At 53.4% G+C, this 27,413-nt stretch overlaps 1 protein-coding gene across 4 annotated transcripts in view; it reads left to right on the top strand.

Annotated features, from left to right (window-relative positions):
- Positions 1 to 27,413, top strand: part of RNF220 (ring finger protein 220) — a 223,874-nt gene that overhangs the window by 134,056 nt on the left and 62,405 nt on the right. For all 4 annotated transcript variants that reach the window (XM_086753315.1, XM_086753318.1, XM_086753317.1 and 1 more), the window contains 2 exons: positions 4,079 to 4,208; positions 17,821 to 17,866. In XM_086753315.1, the coding sequence (XP_086609441.1) occupies positions 4,079 to 4,208; positions 17,821 to 17,866 (176 nt within the window). The remainder of the gene's footprint in view (positions 1 to 4,078; positions 4,209 to 17,820; positions 17,867 to 27,413) is intronic.

The raw sequence follows: 27,413 nt of genomic DNA on the forward strand, positions 1-27,413 counted from the left end.
ATGAGGGGCTGTGTACATCATCTGCTGTCATGGCTGTCAGTGGGCTGGGTCCCTTTTTTCTTCACTTAAATGCTCTCCGAAACAGCAGTTCCCATTTTGCTCTTGAGGGGAAAGCTCTCCCTTCCAAGTGGCCCAGTCCCAGCCCACAAACGCCTCACGGTGCTGCCAGCCCTCCATCCCAGGGCACAGGGGCAGGGTGGAAGTAGGGATGGCTTCACATCTACACACCGATTTGGTGCCACATGTGCATCCCCAAGCCCAGCCCACAGCCCAGCGCTTGTGTCCCTTTAGCAGTCACTTCCCGGTAAATCAGACCTGACTCAGGGGAATCATGTTGGATCCATATGGCTGTAACAGAGGGCAGGATCTGGCCCTCGATCCGCAGTGGGATCAGGAGGGTTCAGTTCAGTCCCCACCTGGGCTGGGATCTGTCTGCAGATGCCCTCTGACAGAGCCCGTGGACAAATTCTTCCACGCAGGGGTGCGTCTGCGCATTGAGCCCTCTGCTTTCAGAGCAGGAAATATTCAGTTTCAACGCTTGTAGTTAAACATTTCCGCGGAGCCCAGGAGACCGTGCAAACAGTGGGAGCACCAGGGCCCTGCTTTTTCATCTCTCTGGCACTGGCGAGCGGGGGGTCGGCAGCAGGGGAAGCACGGCAGAGCTGAGGAGGGTAAACGCTGGAGCTGAGCCTACCGAGTAACCAGAGAGCGAAGAGGGGAGAGAGGGGCAAAGAAAACAAAAACACAGCTGCCAAAAAACAAAAGCCTGAAAAGAGCTATTCAGGGTCTCCCAGGAGCGGGTTTGGCACAGGGCAGGGAGGGAAGAGCAGGGAGCGCTCGCTGCTGGGGTGGGCGGGCGTCCAGCCCGCGCAGGGTTTGGACTCCTTCCTTTTGCCCTGGGCAAGTCGATGCCCTCTGCTCCCTCGAGGGGGTAAGCAGCCACACCCCAGCGCGGTCCAGCCACACGCACCGTGCAGCACCCTTTGCTTTTTGCTGAGAGGCGGGATGCGTGTACCTCCCTCCGCCTGTGCATTCACAACCTGAAGACTCGGGATGCCCATCTTCTCCCTCCCCACAACCCAACATCCCACACCACGGAGCTGGGTACCACTGCCCAGCATGACACACCGCAGCGTGGGTGTGTGCCGGGCTCCAGGGCGTGCTGCGGATGGCCACTGCTGATTTGGGGAGACATATCCCGCCAGCAGCCTCTGTGGCACTGTGGTCATGCAGCGGGTTTCACAGACGTGGGGAGGCTTGCGTAGGTGTCCTACTGGCATGGAGATGATCCCTCCCTTCTGTTGTCACTTGCATTTAGCCCTGCTCCTGCAAAAGCACAGTTGTCAGCCCCTTGGGCCAGGAGTCAGGGCTCCTTCTGTCTCCTGCTTTGCAATCTGTACGTCAGGGACTTGGCTGCATGTCCGAGTCCCTCTTCTCCTGCCCCTCTGGAAGGCCTTGCTTCAGCGTGAGCACCAGCCTCCTGCGCTCAGTGGAGCAAGGGGACCTTCCCCTGCCGTCACAGGGATGCAGGGTGACAGCTGTCACATCCTTCCCCGGCGCGAATTCAGCACCGTACGGTTGGTGTAGCTGGTGGCTAAGGCCACTGCTGCTCATTTCTGCTGCTGGCCTGGGCTGGGGTTGGGAGCGGCCATGGAAGGCAACAAGGCTCCTTCCCGTGGCCTGAGATCCCTTCCAGTTGCCCCGGCCGCTGACATGCAAAATCACCTCTGCTTGGGAATGTGCACCCCATGGAAGAGCCCTGATGAACAAGCAGGGACCGAGGACCTGGGGATGTGGGAGGTTAAAAAAGCCACCAGTGCAACGGAGCTGCTCACTGGGTAGGACCCCAGCTGCACCTCCTGGTCCAAGGCTGCCCATCCCAGCACTGTGGTCCAGGACTCTCCATCACCTCCCCCAGCAAACAAACACCCCTGGGCTCCCCAGAGAGCCAAACCTCGGGGATGCTCCACCTCTGGTTCACCCTTTGGTGCTGCTGAGAGCATCCCGGCCCCACCAGCCCAAGATGTGGGTGGCAGGCAAGGGGGGCTCGCAGGCCCCACAGTGGTGGCCTGGGCTGGGAGCATGGTAGGCATGGTAGGGTGGAGGGCAGCTTGTTTACCCGTCCATCTGCACACCCCACAGCGGGGATCCAGCAGGATTTCCCGTCCGCTCAAATGCTGCCTGTTTATTTTGGGAGGGAGACTCAGACAGATCCATTGTTTTGCTGTGAAGTTGGGGTTATAAATAGCAGGTGGTCGTGGACGCTCCTGGGCTATTTTGGGCCCCAACTACACAAAAGTGGAAAAGCTCCAAGAGGAAGGTGGAATTACTGAAATGCCGACCTTTCCCGCAAGGGTCAGCGGGAGCTGGTTGTTTGGGTTTGGGTTGGGTTCTGGGCATTATTCACACACGAGGGAAGGAGAAGAAAGGAAGATGTTCCCAGTTGCATGGGCTGTGCGCTGTGTCCTCCCAGCAGAAGGGCGGTAGGGATGAGGAGCCGAGGAGCCTGGGGTCTGCCAGGGCTCTGGCTGGGAGCCATCGGGAGCAGCTCAAGTCCGCAGGAGAGACTGGCTGGGTTTTCCTCCTGACTCTGCAAATGGGAGAGGTCCCAGTGGATGGAGAAGCTGGGGAGGTAGGAGATGCCCCATAGCACTGGCCTGCCCTAACTTGCCCCTCGTGCCCCCCACCTCCTGTAGGGAGGACGAGGAGAAGGGCAGGCAACATCCCGGTGACAGCCCCACTCCCGCCAGGCACGTGCGCTGTGTCCTGCTGGAAGGCAAGGATGAGCCAAGGTGACTCTCAAACTTATTTCAGACCCTTCCTCTCGTTAAATGCCCACACCAGGAGGTTATACAGTGAGCAGCAGGGACCCAGTAAAGCCGCTCACACCGATGTTTTATACTTTGAGAAGGTCTGTTCCTTTAATGGGGATTCATTTAACTGGGCTCTGCCATCGTTAGGAGCCATAAAATGGCACCTTTTGGCTCCTGATTGGAAGGCCGCGGTGCACGCAGCCCCCTCACATCCAGCGCCGGCTGCTTTATTGTGCATTACTGCCTCTCCCTCAGATTTAACCAATTTGATCCATGTCTAATACATAAATAAATAATCCAGCAGGAGGGTTCACGTTAGATGACAACAGGCAGCTATAAAGCATGTTTCTCCTCACCAAAGCCATCTGAGCCGGGCTCCGCACGCCCTCTCATGAGCAGAGCCGCTAATACAGCTGGGAGAGGGGGCCTGGAGACCCACAGGCTTCTCTGTTTTATTGAAACTTCATTGTTTGCTTTAGAATTTTATTTTATGTTAAATAGACGCTGTATATTCCTTACAGAGGGGGGCAATAAAGTTTCTGAGCCAGAGGAAATTGGCTTCGGAGCAGGGAGTGAAGCAGGGAGATGTGGCTGGGCAGGGGAGCAGTGGGGAGGATTTTGGGGTGAGGAGAGTGTGAGGCAGAGCCCTGCTTCCAGGGCAGCCCCAGGGCTCAGCCCAGCTCAGGATCGGGGTCTGCAGACACCCCCAGATCTCGCCCACAGGTGATGCAGCCCCAGGGTCAGGGTGACTGCCGGGTCCGGAGCTGCTGGTGGTACAGGGAGGGTGAGGGGCCCCTTCCCAGCCTACGGGTGGGGTGAGCAATCCCTAGTGGTAACCAGGGCAGCCACGCTGAGCATCCCAACCTGCTCCCTGCCATCCTCAGCCTGGCACCGCAGGGTCTCCTCTGCCTCCCCGCCATTGGGTGCCCATGGAGAATCGCTCTGCCTTTCGGGGGTTCGTCCTGACCCTCCCAACTTCAGGAGTGCTGAGGAGGATGAAGATGGCAATGTGGCTGTTGCTGCTTTCCCTGTAAGATTGGAGGGCCCACGGTCAAAGATGGGATGCTGTCCCACCCGTTGGTGTCCTGCTGCAGAACAGAGCCAGTCCCTGCCCAGGGAGTGTGGGAGGGGGAGAAATGGGGCTCTACCGGAAGAAAACACCCTGGTTTCAGACCTTAGCAGGATGGGGACCAGGGCAGAGTGCAGGCAATGCTGATGGCAGCCAATCAGAGCTAAACCTTTTTCTCCTCTTTTCCTCCCCGCAGGCAAAAAGAAAGCGACTTTGTTTGACAGCCAGGCTCCCATCTGCCCCATCTGCCAAGTCCTCCTTCGCCCCGGGGAGTTGCAGGAGCACATGGAGCAGGAGCTGGAGAAGCTCACCCAGCTGAACATCAGGTAAGCAGCTCCCTGAGTTCCACCAGCATCCCTGGGTCAGCCGGCCAGGGCACCCGCGATGGCAGAAGAGATGGTGGCACCCACATCTACCAGCTATGGGGGCTTTAGTGCTAGTCAGCGGGGCAGGAACTCCCTGGGGTTCACCGCAATGGTAGAGATGGGACAGAAGTGCCTCCCGGGGGCACAGACACCCCTTTCCCCGGGGACGTGCGTTTGGCTGAGCAGCTCTCAGGTTGCTCACGTCCCATGATGGAGCAGGCCTGCAGCAATAGCGCGTGCTGCCCCTCAGCCGCCTTCAGCACAGTGCTTTCCACAGCACTGCAAAGTCCCTTATTCAAAAAAAAAAATAATAATTGCATTTTAACTGCTAGCAGTTATTTAGGAAATGGCTGCAGCCAAGGGTTGGCAGATCCCTGCCCCTGCCTTAATAAAATTCAGCAGCCTTGGAAAAGAGCATGTTTATTTCAATTATTAATTAATTCCCCAGTCATTAAAAGGTGAGGAAAGGAATCAAACTGATGACTAGAAGCGAAGTTACATCACCAGGTGGTAGGAGACGAGAGAGAGCATGTGTGTCCATGTCCGTGTGTGTGCCAGGGAGAGGGGGTGCACATGGCTGTGCATCATGCGGGGGACGCAGAATCCATCCCTGCCCAGCTTGGATCTTCTTCACAACTAAGCAATAGCCATTGCAAATGGAGGGAGGAGGAGAGAGCTTCAGCTTGAGAAATAGAGACCTCCCTAAACGGGTCCAGGCTGAGATCTCCTAAATTTGGTGCCCACAGCCTCAGGCTGAGACCCACATCCAGCACGCATTGCACAGGAAGATGGAGAAAGCGAGGGGGGGGCGCAGGGAACAGGCAGCCCATTTATCCCCCGTGACACCCAGTCCCCTTGCGAGCGTAATTTATGGTGTAATTTGGGCTGCATCCAACTTAATAAAGGGCCACTGCAAATTAGTGAACAGGTTTAAATGAACAGAAGCAATTAGTGCTCGGAGGAGCCCATCAAAGAAGTTGGGCCAATATCAGAGCGAAACTGAAACCGCAAGCCAGGAGCGGAGGCTGGCTGGCGCGAGGCGGTGATGGGAAGGTGGCGTTTAATGGGAAAGGAAAGGAAACCCTAAATCATAAAGCATGACAAGGGCCATTGTGGGCCAGCTGACAAATGAAAAAGAATGGCATTATTCCTTTAAATAACAGCAGCAGTTAGAGAGGAGACAGTTCTCCCTGGCTTGCCCTCGCTTCCCTGGCCCGCTCCGCTCAGCCACGCAGGCAGCGAGGAAGAATCAGAGGTCTTTATTAATTATTAAATAACGACTCCCTCCGTAGCGTGATAGATAACGTTCAATCTAGTCGATGGATTCGGGCGATGGAGGCTAATCAGTAACGCAGCAGCTCTGCGCGAGGACGGTCTCTCCCAGTCCCGGCGGGGAGCGACACGGGGCAGCAGTGGGCAGGGCAGGCAGCGAGAGCAGGCAGCGGGACATGAGCGGGTCAGGGTCCCACGCGTTGCCTGGCTCCAGTGGGGTGGCGTGGTCTGGCGGGTGGCCCCGTCTCCCATTCCCCCCACCTTTCCAGCCTGGAGGAACCGGGAGCAAGAACACATCAACAAGAGGAGAGAGAAACTAATAATGATCTCAAATAACCCAATAAACATAAAAATAAAATGTAGGCCTATAAACGTGACGGGCACCGGCAGCCCTGGCTGCTCCCTGCCAATACCGACTCGTTACCGAAATGGCCAAGCAGCTGTTACTTATCAGTCTGATGGGGAGAAGCGAACCGGGGGGCTGCTTTCCAAGGGCCTTTTTTTTTTTTTTTTTAATTTAAAGAGGATGCAGCCAATCATGGCTTGTGCTGTTAAGTTTTAATAAACCTTAATGATTTGCAACAAAATCATAAATTTCCAGCGCTCGGGGTTAGGAAGGCAGATCCCCTCCTGCCCGCTGAGCCTGCAGCGCCAGAGACTTGGCGGGCGTCGCATCAGCTCCCGCTGCAGCACCGGCGCTCGCCGTGTGCCGGGATCTCTGCCGAGGCAGCATGGCTGCGGGGCTGCGTGGCAGGGTGAGCCAGCTAAGATGTTGCCACAGGGCCGATCAAGAGGAGGGGAGAGGCTGGTGGAGAAAGAAGGTGGAGGGGCTGCCCTGCGCCATCGCCTCCTCCGGGCATTGAGTGCTCAGGTGGGCTTTTGGGCATCACCAGAGTGGGGTGCTGGGCAGTGCTCGCAGGAAGAAGGGATTCTTCCAGGTGATTATGGGAACTTCTTGGGGCTGAGATACAAGGGAATTGTAGGAGCCACCTGGATGATGCTACCTGTGGTCCCAGCTCACCAGGAGACTGGGGTTGCATCCCACCCAACCCGATGCATCCCCTCGGTCAGCTGGCGCAGATGGAGTTTGCTGTCCCCCAAAGACAGCCAGTGTGACCGTCCTGGCCTCAGGGCATGGACATCTCAAGGTCCACTCAGCTGGAGCATCTCGCAGCAAGGCAGGAGAAGCCGTGCCAATCTGTGAAGCAGCACCCACGCACGCCAAGGGGCTGTGCATTCCCAGGGGATGGACACTGGCCGTTGGACCGGTGATGAACGTCACGCAGGAGGATCCAACCCTGGTGTGGGGTCAGGCTTTCCCTCGAAAAAACGGATTTGAGTGGGAATGAGGGACCCAAGTTTCTAGCTCCGCTGCCTTCTTGTTGTGTCCAGTCTCCCAGAGCACAGGGAGAGCGCTGCTCGTGCTCGCCCCACAGCTCCTCCGCCCCGCGCGGGTCCAGCCAAGCCCCGTGCACAGCTCCACGCGGCGAGGCAAGGCTCTCTGAATGCAAATTTCATTTCTGAGCCACTGGCGCTGTTTCAAGAGCCGGCAGCCTCCGAGCCCTTCTCGGTGTTACATATGTAACAGCCTCATTGAACTTGACATGTCAAATTCAGGCCATTTGTGCAAAATCTCCCTTTAATAATACCGTTTCATTTCGCTCAAATGAGACTTGAATGCATGTAAAATGGAAAAGGATATTTAAGCACTAACATTAGGCAGATGTCTTGCCAGAGGCCGATTGAATATATGAGATTTTGAAGTGCTTAACACGTTTTCGGTGCTCCCTCTTAGAATATGTCACCTGGCTTTCTTTTTTCTCCCTCTCCTTTCTTTTTTCCCTCCCCTCTTTAAGTGAAGGGTATAAATTGAAAGAAAACAAAACTACAAGCCTTGGTTTTATGGGGTTTAACCCTTGCCAGGCAAAACCGTTGGTATTACTCCTCCAAAGAGAAATCACCTCGTAGCTCACCTTGGCGGAGCGCGAGCACAAAGCGAGGCGGGCGAGCGGCAGCCCCCCGGCGCTGTGCAGAAGGGATGCTCTCCTTGCCCTGCACGTACAGCTCAGGGAGCAAAAGATGCCGAGCCCCAGCTGAGCAGCTAAGTGCCACCAAGGTGAAAATAAGAAATCGTAATGATGACCCTCTGTGTACGCCGATGCCCTGTGCCCCCAGCCAGGCTGGTCCCTGCAGAATACGTGAATATTCCCTGCTCACATGCGTGAAGCTTGCCCGTGTGCTAGACGCAGGTCTCCTACCCTCACTCGATTTATATTTACTTGTTTTACACCTCATCCGTATTAAAGGCTTGCAGTAAAGCACATTGAAATTTGAGACCCTTTCTGGAGCTCTCAACGGCCCCAGCTCCAAGCTTCGGCTGGTGCCCGGGCTGCGGAGGCATTTCCCAGCCCAGGGCCGCCCAGGGAGCGCAGGCAGGGACAGCGTTTGAGAGCAGCACCCATGGGTGTCCCTCAGGGCAGACACACGCATCCCCGTGCGCGTACGAGTGTACCGCTGCGCTCGTCACTGCAGGCAAATACTATGAGCAGAGATGGCAATGCACATGGAAACCCTTAAACCCTGCCCGCTGCTCCCCAGGCAGTGACCAGTGAGGACAACCTGCTGAACGGGGACGATGAGGGAGGCTGGGTGGAGAAGGGGCAGGTCTGGGGCTGTGGTTTGAATTTGGGGTGGGAGGGAAGATGAGTATGAAGACAAAAGAGGGGGAAACAAGGCAGTAGGAGCTGTGGAACGCACCTCAGCTGATGGTCCCTCATGGGTCCACGGGGGCTTTCTGAGCCCCTGGCTGGAGTTTGGGGAAGAGGCATTTATTGGCCATTTGAAAAACCTTAGGAAGTCACATTACAAATGTTATAGTTGCTGAGTCAAGCACCTGAAGGTTGGGAAATGTGCCTTTTAAGATGCTCTGTTCTTGAAAACCCAGTGCTCTTTTTAAACATTTATTTGGCAGGGGGACTTTTTATTTCCCTGCATGACAGCTAGCATCCTCATGCCATGTTGTAATATTACCTGTGCTATGGGACCTTGGGGCTGGGCACGGCGGTGCAGCAGCCGCCCGGGCTGCTCAGCGGGTGCCACCGGGGATGGATGCACTGGGGTGGGCAGAGAGGGGATGCTGCCGCTCTCGCAGTGCCCCATGGCTGTGCAAACTCTCTCCTTCTTCATTTTTCTTCCTTTCTTTCCTCCGCATTGAATGCTTAGTCTGAGTATATTTGTGTTTTGGAGCCCATGCTCACCTGTTCCTAGCCTGGGCTAGCAGCTCTCATTGCTCCCTGCCACTGCACCAGGAGCGTGGGGATACATCCCTGTGCACCCAGCATCTCAGGGGCTACTGATTCCCTCTGATGACCTTTTTAGTGTGTCCAGGAATAATTTCTCTTCTAATTATCTGATTATGAAGCATTTCCCGGAGCACAGAGGGCACCAGGGTCTCTCAGCTTGGTGCAAATGGGAAGCACTGCGGGCTGTTTCCTGGTGACCTCAAAGACGCTGTCGCAAAAAGGGAAATAAACAGTATCAAGGCAGAGCAAGATGCAGTGGGAAGGCCTGTTTCAGAGCAGACGAAATGCCCAGATGGGGGATTTAGCCTGACTCTTGGAGTCAGCTTTGATTCATACCGGAGGTAAAGAGCCAACCATAGGACTTACGGTGCTCCAGCTCCTGTGGCAGCTCTCAGTGCACCTCCACCCAGGTTTAAATCTTCCTTCGGCATCCCTCTGAAGCTTCCTCTCCCTCCTTTGCACGTGTGCTCTTTTCCTCTCACTCTCCTTAATCCTCCCTCCCTTGGCAGCCAGGCTGGAAGCAGAAAGTGCTGCTTCAGTCCCTGGCACCGCACTGAGCATCCTCACCTTGCTGGGCGGGGGCTTCAGCTCAAGGTTTCTCTGTGCAGAGAGGCACAGCAGTAGCTCTCCCTTGGGGACAGAGGCAGCTCCACGCCTGGTGGGATAAGGAATAAGGAGTAAGCTGGCAATATAGCTAAAACATGAAGTCTGTGAGACCTTGGGTCCTGATGACCTGGTCACTCCAGGCAGGGTCACTGTCCTTGAGAGATGTCTCCGGGCATCCTGGATTTCACATCCCTTCATAGGCTGCTTTCCCAGTGTTCCGTGGTCTTTCTGGTTAAAGTCATCCCATGCGAACCCCCCAGAGTCAGCACCAGAGATTCCTGCTGATGGATGAGTAGGGAAGCACACCATCCCTGTGGTCCCTGTGTGCCCAGGTGACAGGGGCTTCCTGTTACTCCCAGCCAGGATAAGGACCCAGTGCAAGACGTGGTTCTGACCCCTCTCCTGCTCAGAGACCCCTGTGTTTAAATACGGCTGCTCCTCACACCACCCCAGGCAAGGGTTTGCTTCCTTTCAGCGGGATCTGCTGAGCGATGTGTTGTCCCAAAGGGTCCTTGGAGGAGACCTTCACAGGGCTGGTGCGGGCAGCTGCTCTGGGAAGGGCGAGCAGCCACACTGCCAGGCCCAGCAGGATAAATAGAGTGTGTAAAACCCGAATTAGCTCTGTTGTCATGTGTCACATCAGGGTCACGGCTCTCACCTCAGGTCTCCTCGATTTATGCCTGGGGACTTTAACTCGACGGCCAGGTACTTCCCCAGACTTCTTGCACAGTGAACACTGCAGGTCTCCCAGCCTCTGAACGAGTGAGAACAGAGAGGTTTTTGAGCGAGAAGGAGTATTTTTTCAAAGCTCCATTAAAACACATGCTGATTCCCTTCCTTGCGTGTGGCAGACATCTGTGAGTGCTCCAGAGAGGGCAAGGAGCCCTGGCCGACAAGTAAGATTGCAACTGGGGAAAAGCAGGCATTGCAACCTCTTACTCCTCAACTTCTCTCTGTCTTTTCTTCTTCCTTCTTTTTCCCCTCTTCTTTTTCCACCTTCTTCTTTTCCTTTCTTCCCTTTCTCCCTCTCTTCTTCCCCCTCCCTCCCTCTCTCCCCACCGCCCCCCCCCCCCGGTATCAAGGCGACATCTCCAAGCCAAGTACTTTTAATTTCGCCCGTGGCCCTTGCTGACACGGTGGATATGCACAGCAAGTTAAATTCCCGCCTGATCAATAAAGCAGAAGCAGTGTGTCCGACTGGTCGATATTTTTTTATCTGTCTTCAGCCCAGTCCTGCTGATGACAGCCCCCTGCGCTTCAGCAAAGGCACTCAAGGGCATCGGGCTTTGGCAACACAGCTCTTTTTTTTTCTTTAAATAAAAAAAAAAAAGCAGATGCCTACACACAAAAAAAAAGTTCACGGAGTTTGGCCTTTGCTTAATAACGTTTTATGATTTATCTTAATTTTTAATTGAAAAAAATTTGCGAATTAATTGATTTCTGGGACTTGCCAATTAACATTGTAATTGGGTGCATGATAAATTTCGAGGGAGCATCATTTTTCTCCCTCTCCCTCTTGTCACAGAGAAGGGGAATCGCGAGGGCAGCCGCTTCCTCTCCATACACCCCTCACTCCTTCCTGAGCTGCCGCTGCCCTCCTCCTCCTCCTCCCCCCTCGCCACTGGATCTTAAAGAAGGAACAAGAAAGCTAATAAAGTTGTGTTATTAGAGTCTTGCCAGAGGTGACCCCTCAAGGCATAAATCCAGGCCGGGGAGATGGTGGTGACAGGTACTATTAAGTGCCTGATGGAGCTTTGTGAGGTGGGACTGGGTGCAGCACCCTCCCCAGGGGCCATGGAGAAGGACAGGGCTCCCGGGGGCTTTCCCAGAGGGCCCTGGCACCCCCCAAGGTGTTCAACCCAGCAGTTCCTTACCTGTGATGAACCCCAACGCTCTCCTCGCATGCGAGTCCCAGCACGCAGGACACCCTGTGCAATGCCCAGCTGCTCCCGGGAGAGACCCGACTGCGGCACCGAGCACCCAGTACCCAAATGGCCTAAACAAGGAAATGGGAATGTCGTTTGCATCCTGCTCTGCCCTGAGCCCCCCAGGGAGCAGGTCGTGCCCCACAGCAGCGTCAGTGGCATCCTGTGCCACTCCATGGCAGAGGGACCTCAGCTCTGGGGTCACGGGCATCCAGATTCAGGCACAGATGCATCTTCCGGTGTGTGGGAAGTGGCATCACCTGAAGTGTGACTCCTGCTATATTTAAATTAAACACACTCCTGTCACTGGAGAAACCTGCCTGGAAGTGTCAGCTTCCCGGTGACACCCAAGCAGGGCACAGGGCCACCTTCCACCATGGGGCACCCACTAGCATTGCATCCGTGTATGGGTTGTGGAGAAGTGGGTGAGCTGGCTGCTGCCAAAACGAGGAAAGAGCTGTGTGCCAAGGCAGGGAGAGGGAACAAGACACACCTGGGGGGAATTGAGATGGGGAGTGGAAATACCTGGTAAATCAAAGAGCGCTTGGTGTCTCCAGTGGTTCTCCCACCCACTTCACGTGCTGGTACGGATCATCGTGTTGCATTGAGCTCCTGTCCCATGCACTGTCTAAAGCTTGGATGGGGATTCACTGTGCTGTCCTACAGCCCCCGCTGGACCCCGCCGTATGCAGGGGCGAAGGATGCCAGCCCCAGGGAGGGTCCCAGACTTCCCCGTCAGAGCCACGGCTCTCCCCACCAGAAAGGCTGGGATCTGCAGAGCTCCATGTCTGCCCGTGTCAGTGGCAGGGAACCATGGGGGAATGGAGGGAAATTTATGAGCAGAGGAGTCTGTTTATTATCTAGCAAATGTGGTGGCTGCTGATACCGTGGATTTATCCTCTTTCATTCCCCCTTCTGATTTGTGTCCCTGCCCCTCACTGTGGCAGATTAATCACGGACAGAAAGGGAGGAGAGACCCTCTGCTTCCTCCCATGCACTCAGAGGGTGGCAGTGATGGCAGCCGGGACCCTTCACCCACCGCTTCTCCAGTGGAGAGAGCGCAAGCCGTGCGGCTGCCTGTCCAGCTCCGAGATGTCCCATTCCTTTTCTGCCACAGGAGATCCCAAGGGAGGCAGAGGCTTCTGCCCGTAATCCATGGGTGAGAGCACCTCTCAGGGCTTCCAGGGCAGCACAGCGAGTGAGAAAATTTGTGGGTCATGTACCCCTCACTCACACGGTGCCCTGAAAGTGCTATCGATGCTCCTTGAAGTGCCTTCAGACAGATGGTACCCACAGCCCATTTCCTGATTCCAGGGCACAGATTTGCAGGCTGGGGTTTGGGACCTCGGAGGGCAAAGCCTTCCTGCACCACTGACTCCGGGAGCAGCGGGAGCTCTGGGAAGGGATGGATGGAAACCCAAGGGTGAGAAATAAATCTTCGGTCAGTTATTTGCCCTGAAGCGATGCATACCTTCTGCGGAGCCTCTTCTGAACTGCCATGTGAGCTGGGAATAATTAAACAGTCATTACAGTCGCGGTAGCAAAGAGCCCCCCAGATCAATCTAATGCATGACCTTTCCATCCAACTTTTCTCTTTATTTTTCCAGCTACCTCCTTTTCAAATAGTGGGACAGAAATGAAACAGCCCTCCCACCCCAGCTGCGGGAGGCTGTAGGTGCAGCACGTTTCTAGTGCTGACTCCAGTGTCTTTGGCAATCTTTACCATCACTCGGCCCCTTTCCCCATCACGGGATGCAGGAGATATAAGCAGCGCTTGGAGCAGGTTCCGCTAAAGGAGCCACAGTAGGTTAAAAATCCCAGCGTGCTTCCCCCGACATCACAGAGTACGCCTGGCCGCTGTCACCTCCAGCTAGGTGAGGATTTGGCCTCGTGTAGTTTAAAAAAAAAAAAAAATCAAACTCCCATTTCCTTATTTAGGCTTCAAGTGACATTTTCACTTATTTAAACTGGCGTTCACAAAAATCCAATTCCCTCTCTACCCAGTGACTGCTTATTTACGGCTGGCGTTTGCACGCGGCTCCGCAGGCAGCTTGCTCTGCTGCCGGGGCTCCCGTCCCGAGGCTGCATGTTTGAGCTGCAAGTCCCAAAGCTAACAATAAATTAGACTTTTTTTTTTTTTTTAAGAAATACATCAGTTGTCCACATCTTGTAGAAATCTTTCGGCTTTGCAAGATCTCATGTGGGAGCAGCGCGTGCTCTGGTGCCCATCAGATCCAGAGAGCTGCTGAGAGTTGTTCTGTGGAAGCCTTGCAGACCTGGAGGACAGTATGGCAGCAGCCCTCTGACCACCTTTTTAAACCTCTTCTGGCTGAGATGTCATTAACGGATGAGCACAAACAACTGTAGCTGCCCGAGCTCGAGGAACTTCTCCTCTTGCAGTTGTTATTAATTACACGTGGCCCGGGGGTGGCTGCCATGCCAGGCACGGAGCTCAGCCTTTCCTTGACGGATGCTCTTCATAAGCCCTTCCTTGCCTTGGGTGGAGACTCTGCAGAAATCTTGTTTGAACATGCTTGGGGAGCCCGAGCAGCTGTGGTGGACTGAAGCACAGCATTGGCGTTGTCCTTTGCCCTGCTGCTGCTGCACTGAAACTTCAGCCAAGTCTCTTCGCCACTCTGAGCCCAAATTGCCCCCCCAAGCACATCTCTCTTTCTTGATCTCCTTACACTGCGAACACTTGAGCTGTAGCTACAATTAGAGCTGAGCTTTCCAAGCCTTGCTCCGGGATGCTGCGGTGACGCCCCAGTGCCAGCATGGTCAGTGCATGTGGAGGAGGGCTCCTGCCTCTGCTTTTGCAGGGCAGCTGCCTGGATCCAGGCTTCTGCTTGGGCTGAGGGGTCAGCGAGAGCCCTGCCCGCATCTGGTGGGCTCTGGGTGCCAAAAGCACACCCTGGGTGGTGGTCCTCTGCCCAGTGGCTGATGAGCCATCGCCCATGAGAAGGAGGGCTTCTGCTCGTCTCCTGACTCGGGCACTCAGAAAACTTCTCTTTTCTTTTGGAGGAGCTGAGGGTCCTGCAACAGCTTGCAAGAGCAAAGGCTTAAGGAAAAGGACAAGGACCACTTTGCTCGTGGTAAAACTCAATCAGATTACTTAGCCTTCAGGACCATAACAAAAAATAATAAATGAACCTGAAGGTCATTGTGTGTAGCAGCAGCAATAGCAGGGGTAGAGAAACCCCCAGACTGTGGGGTAAGGAGGGCACATATTTGGTGCTGAGCTGCCCTTTGCCCTTTGGGACATCACAACTGAAGCGCTGGATGTGAACAGCCCCTCCAGATCACTCAGGGAAATACCAGAGGATTCCCAGTGGCATCTGAGGATGCTCCTACACAAATCCCTGCCTAGCATGAGGAGACATCTGTGTGTCTGGGTACAGCCTCAATCTTGCTGCCATGCAGCTCCAGCAGCACCACAGCAGGGACCTTATTTTGTCCCCGCAGGGCTGTAGGGCATCCGAACACGCGGGGATGCACAAATGCATGGCCAGAACCGGTGCCACAGCCCCGAGAACGGGAACTGGCGGGGAAGCAGCCTCATATCACTTGGAAATGCAAACCTATTGGGAGAGAGAGAGGAGGCTGCCCAAATCGCTGGGTCTTCCCAGGGAGTTTCTTGTCTTATTTGGTACTTTGGGGAGGTTGCCTAAAAGGGAAAGAAGTTGTTTTGCTATAATGAACTAGATAAACAATTCCCCAAATAGATTAAAACTAACTGTAACTTATAAAAGCGGGTAGTAATTATATTTTATTAGCTAGCAAAACACCATTTTTTTATTTCGTAGGATAATTTTGTGTAAATCACCTTAATTAGAAGTGTCAGACGAGCCCGTGAATATCGTACTTAGTAACTAATTTCCTATGTACAGGTTATAATTTAAAACACATGGATCACTCGCCGAGTGGAAATATGCTAGCCATGAAATAATGTGGGGAGTGTTGGGGTTATTACTATGTAAATGTGTAATCATTTCAGACCACTGCAGCCTGGCTGGCTGATTAAAGAGAATCCCAAGGTCTCCAAAGATTGTGCTCTCTGCAAGGGCCTAGAGCGAAAAAACTTTAAAAGGCACCGAAAAGTGTTTGAACTTTAAAGGTCTTGATTACCCTTTTACCATTTTTAATTTGTCTGCGGTGTTTATGGAGGGGAAGGTTTCTCCTTGCTGATGGCCTTTCCATCCTCCGCCCACTGCCAGCATCCTTAAGAGGCGCGGGGGGCTGCAGCCTCTGTAATTTGGGGGATTGTTTAGCGGGATGGAGGAAAGCCCCCTTAAATTGCAGGGTCTTGGGATGTGGATGCCCTGGATGAATGGGCTTGTGCCCATTCCTGACCCGTCTCTGGAAATAAATAGAAACAAATTGCAAAATCTCATTAGCAACAGAGTGAGGCAAATTGTGAGGAGGGGGGGTGGTTCTTAGCAGAATAAAATAAGAATAAAATAAAGAATAAAACAAACTTTGCCAAGTTATCTAAATCAGTCCCCTTCCTCATCAGTCCCAACAGCAGTGGCTTGGCCTTTCAGCTGACCAGAAATACTCCTGTCCTGAAAACTGCAGTTTCCTGGCACTAACACCCTTTCTGGGAGGAATTAATGAGATTCTTCCTCTTTCCCTCGAAAAGGAATAATTTTAAACACCTTTAACAAGAAAAGGGAGGAAATGAGTTGGTTTTTTTTAACCTGGGATGTGGATTATAAAAGGAAAAAAAAAGTTGTTTCACACTTTGGGCAATTGAGAAATTCAAGGTAGCGCTGGAGATGGGGAGAGAGTGGAAATCCTTCACATCGCACACGTTCGGGTGCAGGCTGGACGTGGTGCCAGGGCTGCGTCTTGCAGGGCAGCGGGGACTGACTCTGCTGTGTGCCACCTCCCAAGAGCAGGGGGTGTAGAATTGGGGGACGGGGCACGGGGGGTACCCTGGACCCCCCAGCAAGCATCCGACAGCGCATCCCCTCAGGGAATGCCCCACTGTCGGTCCCTGGGAGCAGAGCTGTGGCATTTGGGGTGACAGGATGGCGATGGATAACTGCGTGTATCCCCTGTTTCGGGGTGGGAGCTGAGGGCGGTGACACTGGGAGAGAGGGGGGCTGTAGCCCCGGGAGAAAACACCTTCCTCCATCCCTGCTCATTTCATAACACCCAGCCATCTGCCAAATCAAGGCAGATTAAAGCCAGCCAAATTCAATTTCTCTCCGCTGCCATTGCAGCTCGGCATCTGGGGCTAAAGTGTCCCCGACAAAGCGAACATGACAGGCACATTGCTTTTTTGTCACATCTAGTACCGTGTTGATCTTCTAAAAGTCTCATAAAAATTTATTGATGTCTCCCATATTGCTGTGATTGAGAAGAAAGGAGTGCGGGTGTGCGGAGCCGGGCGCGCGCGCGCGCGGGCGAGCGTGTGTGCGTGTGTATATTAATGTTTCTGAAGTAGATCTGATTTGATATGTCTTGTTCTATTGTCAGCATCTGTTTAGCGAGGCTTTTTAATACTTTCTGGCTGCCGATCACTCATCCTTAGCCCGGGATGCAGCCTTGCATACAAATTTTGTTATTAAACACAATTCCATCCCCCCTCCTTCCCCAACCTCCGCCTCCCCCCGCTAACCGCCCCCCTCCACCCACCCATCCATCACCTCCCCGGGGCCGCGGGGAGCTGGGGGCCAGCCGCCCCACCGGCGCGCGCTTCCCAGCACAGGCGCTGGGCTTGGCAACATATTTCAAGCGCCTTTTGCCTGCTGCAGGTGCTTTGCATTGACAAATCGAATCACGGGGAAATAATTTATTTCCTAATGCTGTTTGCAGCATGTTAGCAGGAGAATTTACATGAGAGAGATTACTTTAATAACCAAAAAATTACAGTGCAGGCCTCCCCGCCATGTCGGCTTTGATATGTAATTGTTTCAAGTTTAACCTGTCTGGAGGGGGGAAGGTGTTATTAAATCTACGGCATCTCCCGCCGGCGAGGGCAGGCAAGGAGGAGCAGCGTGGCGGGGACCTCCTTCCCTGCTAAATGGGGAACAAGCTGAATTAACAAATCACTCCGGCCTCCAGCAGAGCCGCTGCCTCCGCACCGCAGCTGGAGCTGAGGGGATCTTCTTTCCCTTGCTTTTATGCCGATTTATGCCGATTTAATCTCTTCTGAGATTAAGAATCAGAATCTTCTGAGAGATTAAATCCCAAGGAGGGGGAGAGTTGGGATTTGACTCCGTGTCGTGAGTCCGTGTTTGGGGGGCTCCACTCTTAGGAACGTGTTATTCCAACTGGAGAAGCAGTTGGCGCTGCCCTCCTTTCTGTGCCACTCCGGCCAGGACGAGGAGGCTTTCGTTGGTGCGAGGAAGGGGAGCCACGCGCTTTGCTATTTGACCTTGTGAGATCCCTCGAAGCTCTCCCCACTCCTTGTCCATCACAGCAGTTTTGTGACTCTGACCCCGTTCTCTTCTCTCTTGGCAGCAAGAGCTCCATCCTGAAGGATGCCATGGCAGCGGGCACCCCCAAGGTAAGTGAGCACAACACTATTCCTATTCTCCCACCAAAAGGGATGCTCTTTACACCCCCTCGCCTTCCCAACCCGCTCCCTGCTACTCGGTGTCTCCCAGGAAGGTGGCCATGCTTTGGGGAAGCTGATGCCCCCATTCACCCACTGGGCTGGAGCGGCCGAGTCCCCACACGGGGCTCTCTCGTTCCCCATGTAGCTGAGGGATGGTGGAGCTGAAGGACCCGGCGTGCGCCAGGACTCCAGATTGTGTCTAATGACAGCTAATGAGAGCTGATGACATGCAGGCTGAGCGCAGCCTGGGAAATGACGTGTGGGAGTTCCTGGAGCCAGAGCCATATGCCAGCTTTGCAAGAGAGGAGTGGGACTGCCTCAGGGGAGCGAAGCACACCCAGGGAGGAGCCCATATCACTAAAAGACCCTGTCTCAGCCACATCTCCCTCCCCAGGACCCATCTCCTATCCCCTTAGTTCAGAATGCAAAAATACAAGGTGCACAGCGCATCATGGCACCACTGCAAAGGGCAGAATTTAGTAATTAATACTGCTGCTAGCTGGGCTTCATACGGTACGGTGGTGGGAAGGACCAGAGCGCGGGCAGGCAAGCAGGTGGCAAGGAGCACTGAAGGGCAGATGGGCACGACACAGTCTCTGAAAACCAGGCAGTGCTCCCCATGGCAGGCAAAGGGAAGTGGTCCAGGCTCTCCTACGCTTCTGGTGGCACAGTCCATGCCAGGGAGGCTCCTGGCTTCCACGGAGGCACAGGGCATCAGGGCATCTCTCACAGGAGGTGTCTTCATGCTTGTTTTAATAGAATCAACTTCAGGTCTCACTCTCTCTTTTATTTTTCTGGAAGCTTTGGGTCAGTTTTGGCATGTGATGTCAGAAACGGTGACTGAAATTTCAGCTCTAGGTTTTCCCCTTGGGGCTGGGTGTCTTGCCAAGCACATCAACACCTTGCCTGCCCCACCAAGCAAGAGGCCAGGGAGCCACCGTTCCTGGCAGGCAAGGACTCCTCCCAGATAAACCCAACAATTTCCTAAACCCCACAAGGGAAAATATTCTGTAGTGCTCCACACCTTTGGCACTCCCATCTCCTGCATGACTATCCCTGTATCCTGTACCCTCTCCCGGGGGAGACCGGGAGGAGAGTGGACACCTGACTGCTTCTCCTGGGAAAAACAAGCAGAGCAGAGAGCAATCACCAAACCCATAGAATCATAGAATCATAGAATGGTTAGAGTTGGAAGGGACCTTCAAAGGTCATCTAGTCCAGCCCCTCTGCAAGAAGCAGGGACATCTCCAACCAGATCAGGTTGCTCAGAGCCTCATCCAACCTGGCCTTGAACGTTTCCAGGGATGGGGCATCCACCACCTCTCTGGGCAACCTGTTCTAGTGTTCTACAACTCACATTGTAAAAGATTTTTTCCTAATATCCAATCTAAACCTACCTCCCTCTATTTTAAAACCATCCGCCATTGAAAATCCATGGAGCATGAGGCTGCCTTGGGATCTCTCAAAGGAGCTGGAAGGGGCATCTGCAAAATGAAAGCAGCTGGACTCTGCAAGCTTCCCTTTCCCCCCTTGTCAGCTCTGAGTGTAGATAACTCAATGGTTCCAAACACACCGCCTGCGAGGGAGAAGGACGGCTAGGAAGACAGATTAGCTGTTTGGAGAGAAACGCAGCGAGTGACTGACAGAGACCAGATAAAGAAGAAGGTCCATCTCGCGGCAGGGCCGGGCTTTTGAAGTTTCCATTGACAAAGAATCCCATTTGCCTTGAGCGAGGGGATTAAACTGGGACTGGAGCGTCATTCTATGTAAAAGAGATCAATCGTCTTCTGTCACCACATGGATCTTTTCCCTTTGCCCGTCACGTCTGGGGCTAAGAACATTAACTTCAAGAAGCCAGGAGAGCAGGGAGGGAAAGGGTGAAATCAGGAAATCTTTCATTCCCTTCTCAGAGAGCTTGAAAGCATTTCAGCCCAGGAGGATTCATTATTTCTAGGTGGCTTTTGCTGGGAGACAAGTCCTGTGTGGCATGGGAAGGCACAGGACTGTCACCTCCACCTGAGCTTGGTATTAAAGGCCCCTTTGTAACCAGGCAGCATTGAGGAGGAAGGTGGTGGGGAGGCAAAAATTGTCCTTTCCCTTTGTGCCCACTGAGTATTTGCAACATGAAGTGGGAATAGCCCATCGGGATGTGAAGTCCCTCTGAGAAAGTCCCACCGGAAACAAAGCTGGGCCTCTGGGCCACCCTTAACAGGGGTCCCAGGCTGAGGGAGGGGGACAGAGCCCCAGGACGCAGCCCATGCCCAGGCACCCAGGCGTTGCTGGAGGCCTGGCAGGTACCGCCTGGGAAGAGCTGGCACCTGTGCCATGTCCCACTTCCCACCCTGGGCACTGGTGGAAGGCATCATGGGGACTGCCATGAGGCTTCCTGGCTGGTCCTTCTCCCGGTACGGACAAAAGGGCCAGCAGCTCCAGCAGTTCAGCCACTCTTCCCAGGGTGCAGCTGGAGACAGAGGATTTAACCCCCCCGTGCTCTGTCCCTGGCTCTGTTCCCATCCCTTCCCCACAGTTGCCCCAGCAAACATCTCTCCTGGCAATAAAAACCCAGATGTAAACGTATGATGTTCCTCGCTCGCTGCTTTCCTGCCCCTGAAGAGCTGTCACTCACTGCACTGGGTCAATTTTCATGGCAATATGTCAAAGAAAATCCAATCACTCAACATGGGATGCAATGAATGCAGGATTATTGTATCAGGTTCTTCTATTATCGGAGCCAACGGAGGCAGTGACAGCCGAGCAAGGGCTGCGAGCTCAGGGGCTCCGGCCAACTCATCTGCTCCGTGCCTGGGCTCCCTCTCTGTGAAGGCAGCTTGGAGGGCAGCGCTGAGCACCAAACAGCCCCACAGCGTCAAGGATCCTCGCTTGCTTTCTATGAGAAGCCAAGCCCAATAGACCCTGCCATGCCAGTGTGGACAAGCCACTTGGACAAGTAGCTGACAAACCTGCGTGGTGAGCCTCAGGATGAGATCTCTGACCAACCCTGACTGCCACTTCCTTAGGAAATCTGGTGACAGCAAGCTGGGCTCTGCCAGCCTCTAGCTGGAGAGAAGGGCCTGAGATGGCTGCCTGGTGTCTTTGGGAAGTCCCATGGACCACAGATGGCAAGAGGAACACCACTGTCTCCTCCCAGACGCAGTTTCTGGCCCTGATTGAAAGACTGGATGTTCACTCCAAGGCTTGTGACAGCCTTTGGTGCCTTGATCTTCATGTGACTGAGAGCCAGGTAGCCCACTGAGCCCTACAGGTCAAGGTGACAGCTTGTTCTTGCCAGGCTGCCTCATGCCTATGTTTTGCAGAAGGCAGAGGTGCAAAAACATCCTGAAAGCCCATCTCCTTTGCAGAAAGCACACCCAGTGGCCCTCCTTTGTGAAAGGTCTTCCTCAGGCATTGGAGGAAGGAAAGTCCTGGACCTCTGTAGCATCCTTCTCTGATGACATGTCTGAGACACCAGGAGGATGAGGAGGGGTGGGAGAAGACATTCTTCACTAAGGAGAAGTTTCTGTGTTGGTGGGAACAGATGCTTCATCCCCATGGGAAGGGATGGAGGATGTCCTTCCTCTTGCTAGAGACTGTGGTCCCGTTCACCAGTGTGGGCTGGGTGTTGCTCATTAACTTTCCATTGTTGTCCTGGGTCACCATGATGAAACCCAACACGAGAGTCAGTCCAGAGGGCACTTTCTGAAGGTATGTCCGAGCCAGCCATGCCCCAGACCTGTCACCTAACAGCATCTGCTGAACGTTTTTATATCCCCAGTGAAAGCGCTGGTACTGACCGCTGAAGGGGAAGAGGCTGGGCTCTGTGAAGCATCCAAGCTCATGCAGCGGGTTCGGCATTCCCGTACCACTGCTGCTTCCTAATACGTGACTGCAAATTGCCTTTACCACTAACAGTCCAGCCCATGTGCTGGCTCTTGCTGCAAACAAACCCTGAAGCGAGCGGGCAGGAACAAAATCCATCTCCCGTGCCCAGCAGATGCTTGCAGCCAATTTTTTGAGGTGTGCACCCAGCTCCTCGGATGGTGCCCGCAGGCAGGCGGCCAGCACACTGCTCCCAGACCTCCGTCGGAGCTGGGAACCGAGCCGCAGTGCCAGAGCCCTTTGATTCCCCCCCCCCACCTCTGTGATTTTACAGCTTCGCCGAGCAGTTTGAGAGAGAATTACAGCATCTAGAGGGAAATCTGACCACTAAAGCCCTCCAAGGAAAAAGAGCTTTGAAGCAAGCAAGATTTGGAGCCTTAAACCTTGACAGAATGTCTGTATTAAGCCCTTCTCAGCTGCCTCACTCGAGATGAAATTTCGAACACAATCATTTAACTTCTCCGTATCACGTCTGGTGGTGGGAACAGGGGACGGGTGTCAGGGCCCCGGGGTTTTAACTCCTTCTCTTGTGTCACGGACTCAACTGTGGGGGTTGGAGAAGTCATTCGCCGTATCTGTGTCCCCTCCCTCTGTAGCTGTGATTTACAAGGCAAGATTAGAAATCTAAATCTGAGCATTGTGGCAAAGCTATGGCCAACATGAGAACAACCCACAGATACGTGAAGGAGGGGAAATTGCCTAGGATGAGTGTCAGCTGAACGCACTCCCTGCGTTGGGGTGATGAATACCAGAACCACTCCAAAAAAAAAAACCAACCCTCTGCCAGGTTTTATTCCACAAAACCCTGTGAACAAACAAAGGCCCTCGCTCCCCTTGGGCCAAACAGCTGTGGCCTCCCATGAGTTCAGGGGAAACCGCTGCGTTTGGCTGGAGGGGCAGAGAGGGACGTGGTCCTGGAGAGGAGCCGGACAGGCTGGCAGACCCCAGCAGACCTTGGCCAGAGCTTTTTCCCCCTCCATTCCTGGTGCGCTGATGGGCAGTTCTGCTGGAAGGGGCCTCTTTCCCCACCGTGCAGCCAGTTCCTCGCCCGAGAGGACCCAGAGCTCGATTGCAATCCCAGGCGTGACTGTAACATACACAGAAATAAATCAGTAGCTCACATTTCTGTAAGCTTATTCTGCTTGTGGGACACTGGAATCCTTCAGCGAAGGCCAGAAGCTGCTGATGCCATTATTTCTGTTCACTGTTCACACCCTTCTCACATTTAAGCCTTTCATACCCAGCTCCATCCCACCTTTATCTCTGCCAGCTAAAAGCCACCAGATAATTTTACCTCTAGCTTTCCCGGGAGCAAACATGGACCTGAAAGCTTCTAGGAAACTCGGCTCTAATAGTAGCATCTTTGTGCCAGGGATCCTCCAGCAATAACACAAAAAATGGCTAGCAGAGTTAAGGGGGGAAATCGCAGCAAGGCCTGGTATCACTCACGGCTTTCGGGTTACAGTTCCCCAGTGATAACAGCTATTAGCAACACTTTGACGGCTTCCCTACCGTGGAGGGGAGGGCAGGAGACAGAAAACATGTCAAGCCATCACCTCCATGTTAAGTGATAAGTACCTATTTAGATGGCAGAGTTAAAGCTGAATGCATCAAGCAGGGAACACTTTGTGCCAAAAAAAAAAAATTAAAAAGGCTATATAGATACATAAAAAGCAGGGTTAGGGTATTTGTTCTGCTGACAGCAGCTGTGATGGATTGTTTAAGAAAAATAGACTCCCTGTGTTTTCCAGGGCTATCAGAAAGCAAGAGTCCAGCACTTTAACACCCTCAGATGAGCGGCCTTGAGAGGCAGCAGGACGGCAGCCGCCCTGGCTGGGCTCCCCAGCACTGACACCTGCCCCGGCCCTGGCGAGAGGCAGCGCTTAGGGCCGGGGGCCGCGCATGCCGGCAATTTCCACCCATTTCCTCGGGCCGACAGCTGCACCCTGACACCCATCCCCTCCCCTCGCACTGCCCCGGGCCCACGCCTCCAGCGCCCGTGAGTCAGGAGCTGGCAGTGCGCTGGCTCCTGCCCTTGCTGGCATCGCCTGGGAGCTGCCCGCGGCGCCTCCGCCCGAGCGGGTCCAGAGCGCAACGGACTGGGATCGCAGCCGCTGGCACACCGGCCACGCGATGCACATTCAATTCATGCCGACACCGCCCGTCCATTTATACACATAAACTGTATGTTGTTCCTAATTGCTATGAGGCCGCCGAAACTCTTGCAGATGCTGCAGCCCAGCTCTGCAGAATTGCGTGGTCCATGGAGGGTGTCGGCAGCGCCCAAGGTGTGAACCCCGCAGCGTGAGCAAGGCTCGCGTGGCCTCTGCTTCCTGCGGTGCCGCATCCCCAGCGAGGGCCCGGACCCGCGGGCGCAGGCAGGTACGGCAGTACTCCAGGCGTGTCTCTTCCCCTTGGCACGGCACAGCTGGGATCCAAGGGGTGGGAAGGAAACGCCGAGCAGGGCCATGGCAGGAGGAAGGAGGGAGAACACAGCTCGGACAAGATTGATGGCCTCGTTGCCATTAAGAAAAAAATTAGCCGGTGGCGGCTATCATATTAAAGGGTGAAGAAGCCGTGAATTATTTTCTTAAAGATCTTATCACTTACAATGATAATTTTACCTTCCAAAAGGCCACTTTTAATGAGGCAAGCCAGGCAAAAAGTCATGATTTAATGCCAGATTTTTTTTTCCAAACACATTTTACTGCTTTTTTGTCCATGTTTAAAAAGCGCCGGTGACCTTTTTTTATTTAGCTTGCCCCAGGTGTAATGCTCAGGCTGATCCTCTCAGGGTTTATGACCTCCACAGAGAGTGCCTTTACCCAATGGAGAGATGATTTAAAGGGGAGGGAGAAATATGAGGCTGCACGGCCGCTCGCACAAGGCCCTTGCTCCGTCTTTGATGCTCGGAGACGTGGTTTGCCAGGGGAGGGAGGAGGGTGCTCTCGCCCCAACAGCCCCACTCAGACACACTCTGAAAGGGAGCTGGGCTGAAGTGGGATCAGGCAGGGATGAGCTGGCTGGTGGCCTTTCCCTAGGGGGAAAAGGGACATCTCAGCATCAAGGCTTGGTTCCACCATGCCACAGTGGCTGGTCCCCGAGGCAGGGAGCATCTCCACACAGCCGTACGGCATGCCTGCCTGCTCACAGAGCACCCAGCACAGTGGGTTTGGGGTGGAAAACCAGAATTTGGCTCTGCCCTGCAGTGTGGGCATGTGGGCTGGGAGGACACATGGAAATCTGCCCTTTTCCTCCGCAGCTGTCTTCTCAGATGCTGGTCAAGAAAGGGATGAGGATCATATCACTTCTCCTTCTCCACTTACCAGTCCCTGGCTGGGAGTGAGCGGTGTAGGTGCAGGGGGCAGCAAATCCTCAGCTTGGCGTGCTGTGGCCGTGCATCCTCACCGCTTAGCCATCAAGAAACAGACCCAGCACAATAATTTGGGGAAAAAAAAGAGGCCAAAATTGGGATGGCAGAGAAGCTGGCCTATTGCAGAAATGAGAGCCACCCTGACGGCGAGTGCCTTTCCTAATCCCTTCACCCCCAAGCCTGCATCCCTGCCTGCCCCCATGGCTGCCTGAAAGGCAAAGCGTGGCACAGCGTGCGGAAATGAGAAAAACAAATGAAGTCAAGTTTCCTAAGAGTGAAGGGGAAGTGTGACTTGGCATCTCTAACGCTGTGTTTAACATGCCGGCAAGGTATTTAGAATTGAAGTGCTTGCACACAATTTAAAAATAGACAGTTTATTAATCTAAACTGCAAGTGTATGTAGAAGAGGCCTCGAGATTGACATCTTTGGGATTAGTTTAGCCCTGCGTTTTTCCAGAGGTCATCGCCATGGTGCTCAGGAGGTTTGTGGAATAAATGGGGCCGGCATTCTTCCCGGGACCACACGCTAAAAACTAATACATAACGTTTAATTTACTGTCTCCATAGCTAGCCCAACCATTTTTCACATAATAATGTTGGATTAGAGCTACCAGAAGCTGAGGGGGGAGCTGGAGGCGGGGAGGGTTTGTCTGTCTGTCGCCGAGGAATAGGGAGATGGGTATTTTTTCCCCTTCTCTAGAATACATTGGAAGACAAAATGGATTTAACCCTCCCAGCTCCAGGGTGTTTGGCTTATTAGGGGAGGGGAAGGGCATTAGCACCGCTGCAATCAGGGCTCTTGTTCTGAGTCACATCTGAAGGCTTTGAGCCTGCATCTCTCCATTTTATAGGACATGTGCAATCCTGCTTCTTCAAAAAGTGGTCCTCGTTCTCCATTTAGACAATAAAGAAACTAAACAACAGCAGGAACTTGGGTCTGCATTCTGCAGAAATTCTCCTGGTGGCTTCACCTGGCTACCAGAGGGCTTCTCCAGAAATAAATCAGCCGCTCACCAAAACTCATCACCAGCTGTGTTCAGCCAACACATGAGGCCAAAGAGACCATGCCTGGGGAAATAACTGAGCACCCCAGCAGGCAATGACCCCTTTCAGGGCATCACCTCTCTACATGGCTGGTAGAGACATGTTTTATCGCAGAGACCTGCAGTGCAGACAGAGATGTAGCTGTTGCTCTCATGGCAAGGCTGGCAGCTCATGCCCATGCAGTTGAATCCAGCATCCCAAGTCCTCCCCCACCTCCATCCCGAGCCTGCCCTCCCTGTGTGCCCACACCAAGCACCCTGCCATGCTTTTCTCACCAGGAGAGCTGCCCGAGCCTGGGGGATAGCATCCTGCTGACTGAACCAATTTGTATGCTGAGTCATTTTTCTACTTGCTCATATCTTTCCAAAAAACGCACATTTTTTCATGTTTCATTTCAGCCCAGAGGCAAATGTTTCTGGAATACTTGTCTTTCTCCAAGGTATTATGCTTTTTAATAATGTTGTCACCACACTTGACCTGTCCAATTCAGATGATATCTGCACTTCCCGTCGCAAACATACACATCTCCAAGCAGTCATTTATTGTCAGATCTTGCCAGCTGATTCTCAGAAACAAACACCTGGAGAGCTGCATTCCCACTGTACAGTTTCAACAATGTATTGGGCTATATTTAGCCTCATTTAGCTAATTTATATTTTAAATTAGAGTTTTAAATTGCTTTTTTTCCCCTCAAACTCTTCTAATAATAAAGTTCACTTGCAACTCAGTGTACATTTTTTTAGATGCTGTCAAACTCCCGCAGTAGTTTTCCCACTAGAGTTCACTGTGTGTAGAATTTAGACTTACCTACTATTGACTTGAAGTTTATCAGTGATTTCTTAGGTCTCAAACATCACTGATCTTTTTAACCTTCTAAAAGGCCCTTTTTTTTTCCTACGTTACTTATTAAAATAAATAGCATCATTACGGAAGGAAGAGGTAGTTGCGCTGCAAAGGTGCTGAGAGCTCTAGTGCAGTTTACAAAGCTATTGAGAGATTTAGTGGCACTTAGAGGGGCGGACGAGGGCACGTAAGCACGGCTCCACGTCAGCACGCCTTCGCCTTACTGTGTTAATTTCTGGCGTGGTCCTCACGCATAATTTCCAACAGGGACTGATTCTGTCCCCAGCCACCAGACCTGGGGACAAAATGACCATCCCTTTGCTGCCTGATGCATTTGCGCTTTGCTAGACTCTGCAGCCC

Source organism: Chlamydotis macqueenii, chromosome 8, assembly GCF_036417535.1.
Source record: "Chlamydotis macqueenii isolate bChlMac1 chromosome 8, bChlMac1.mat, whole genome shotgun sequence".
Taxonomy (NCBI): Eukaryota; Metazoa; Chordata; class Aves; order Otidiformes; family Otididae; genus Chlamydotis; species Chlamydotis macqueenii.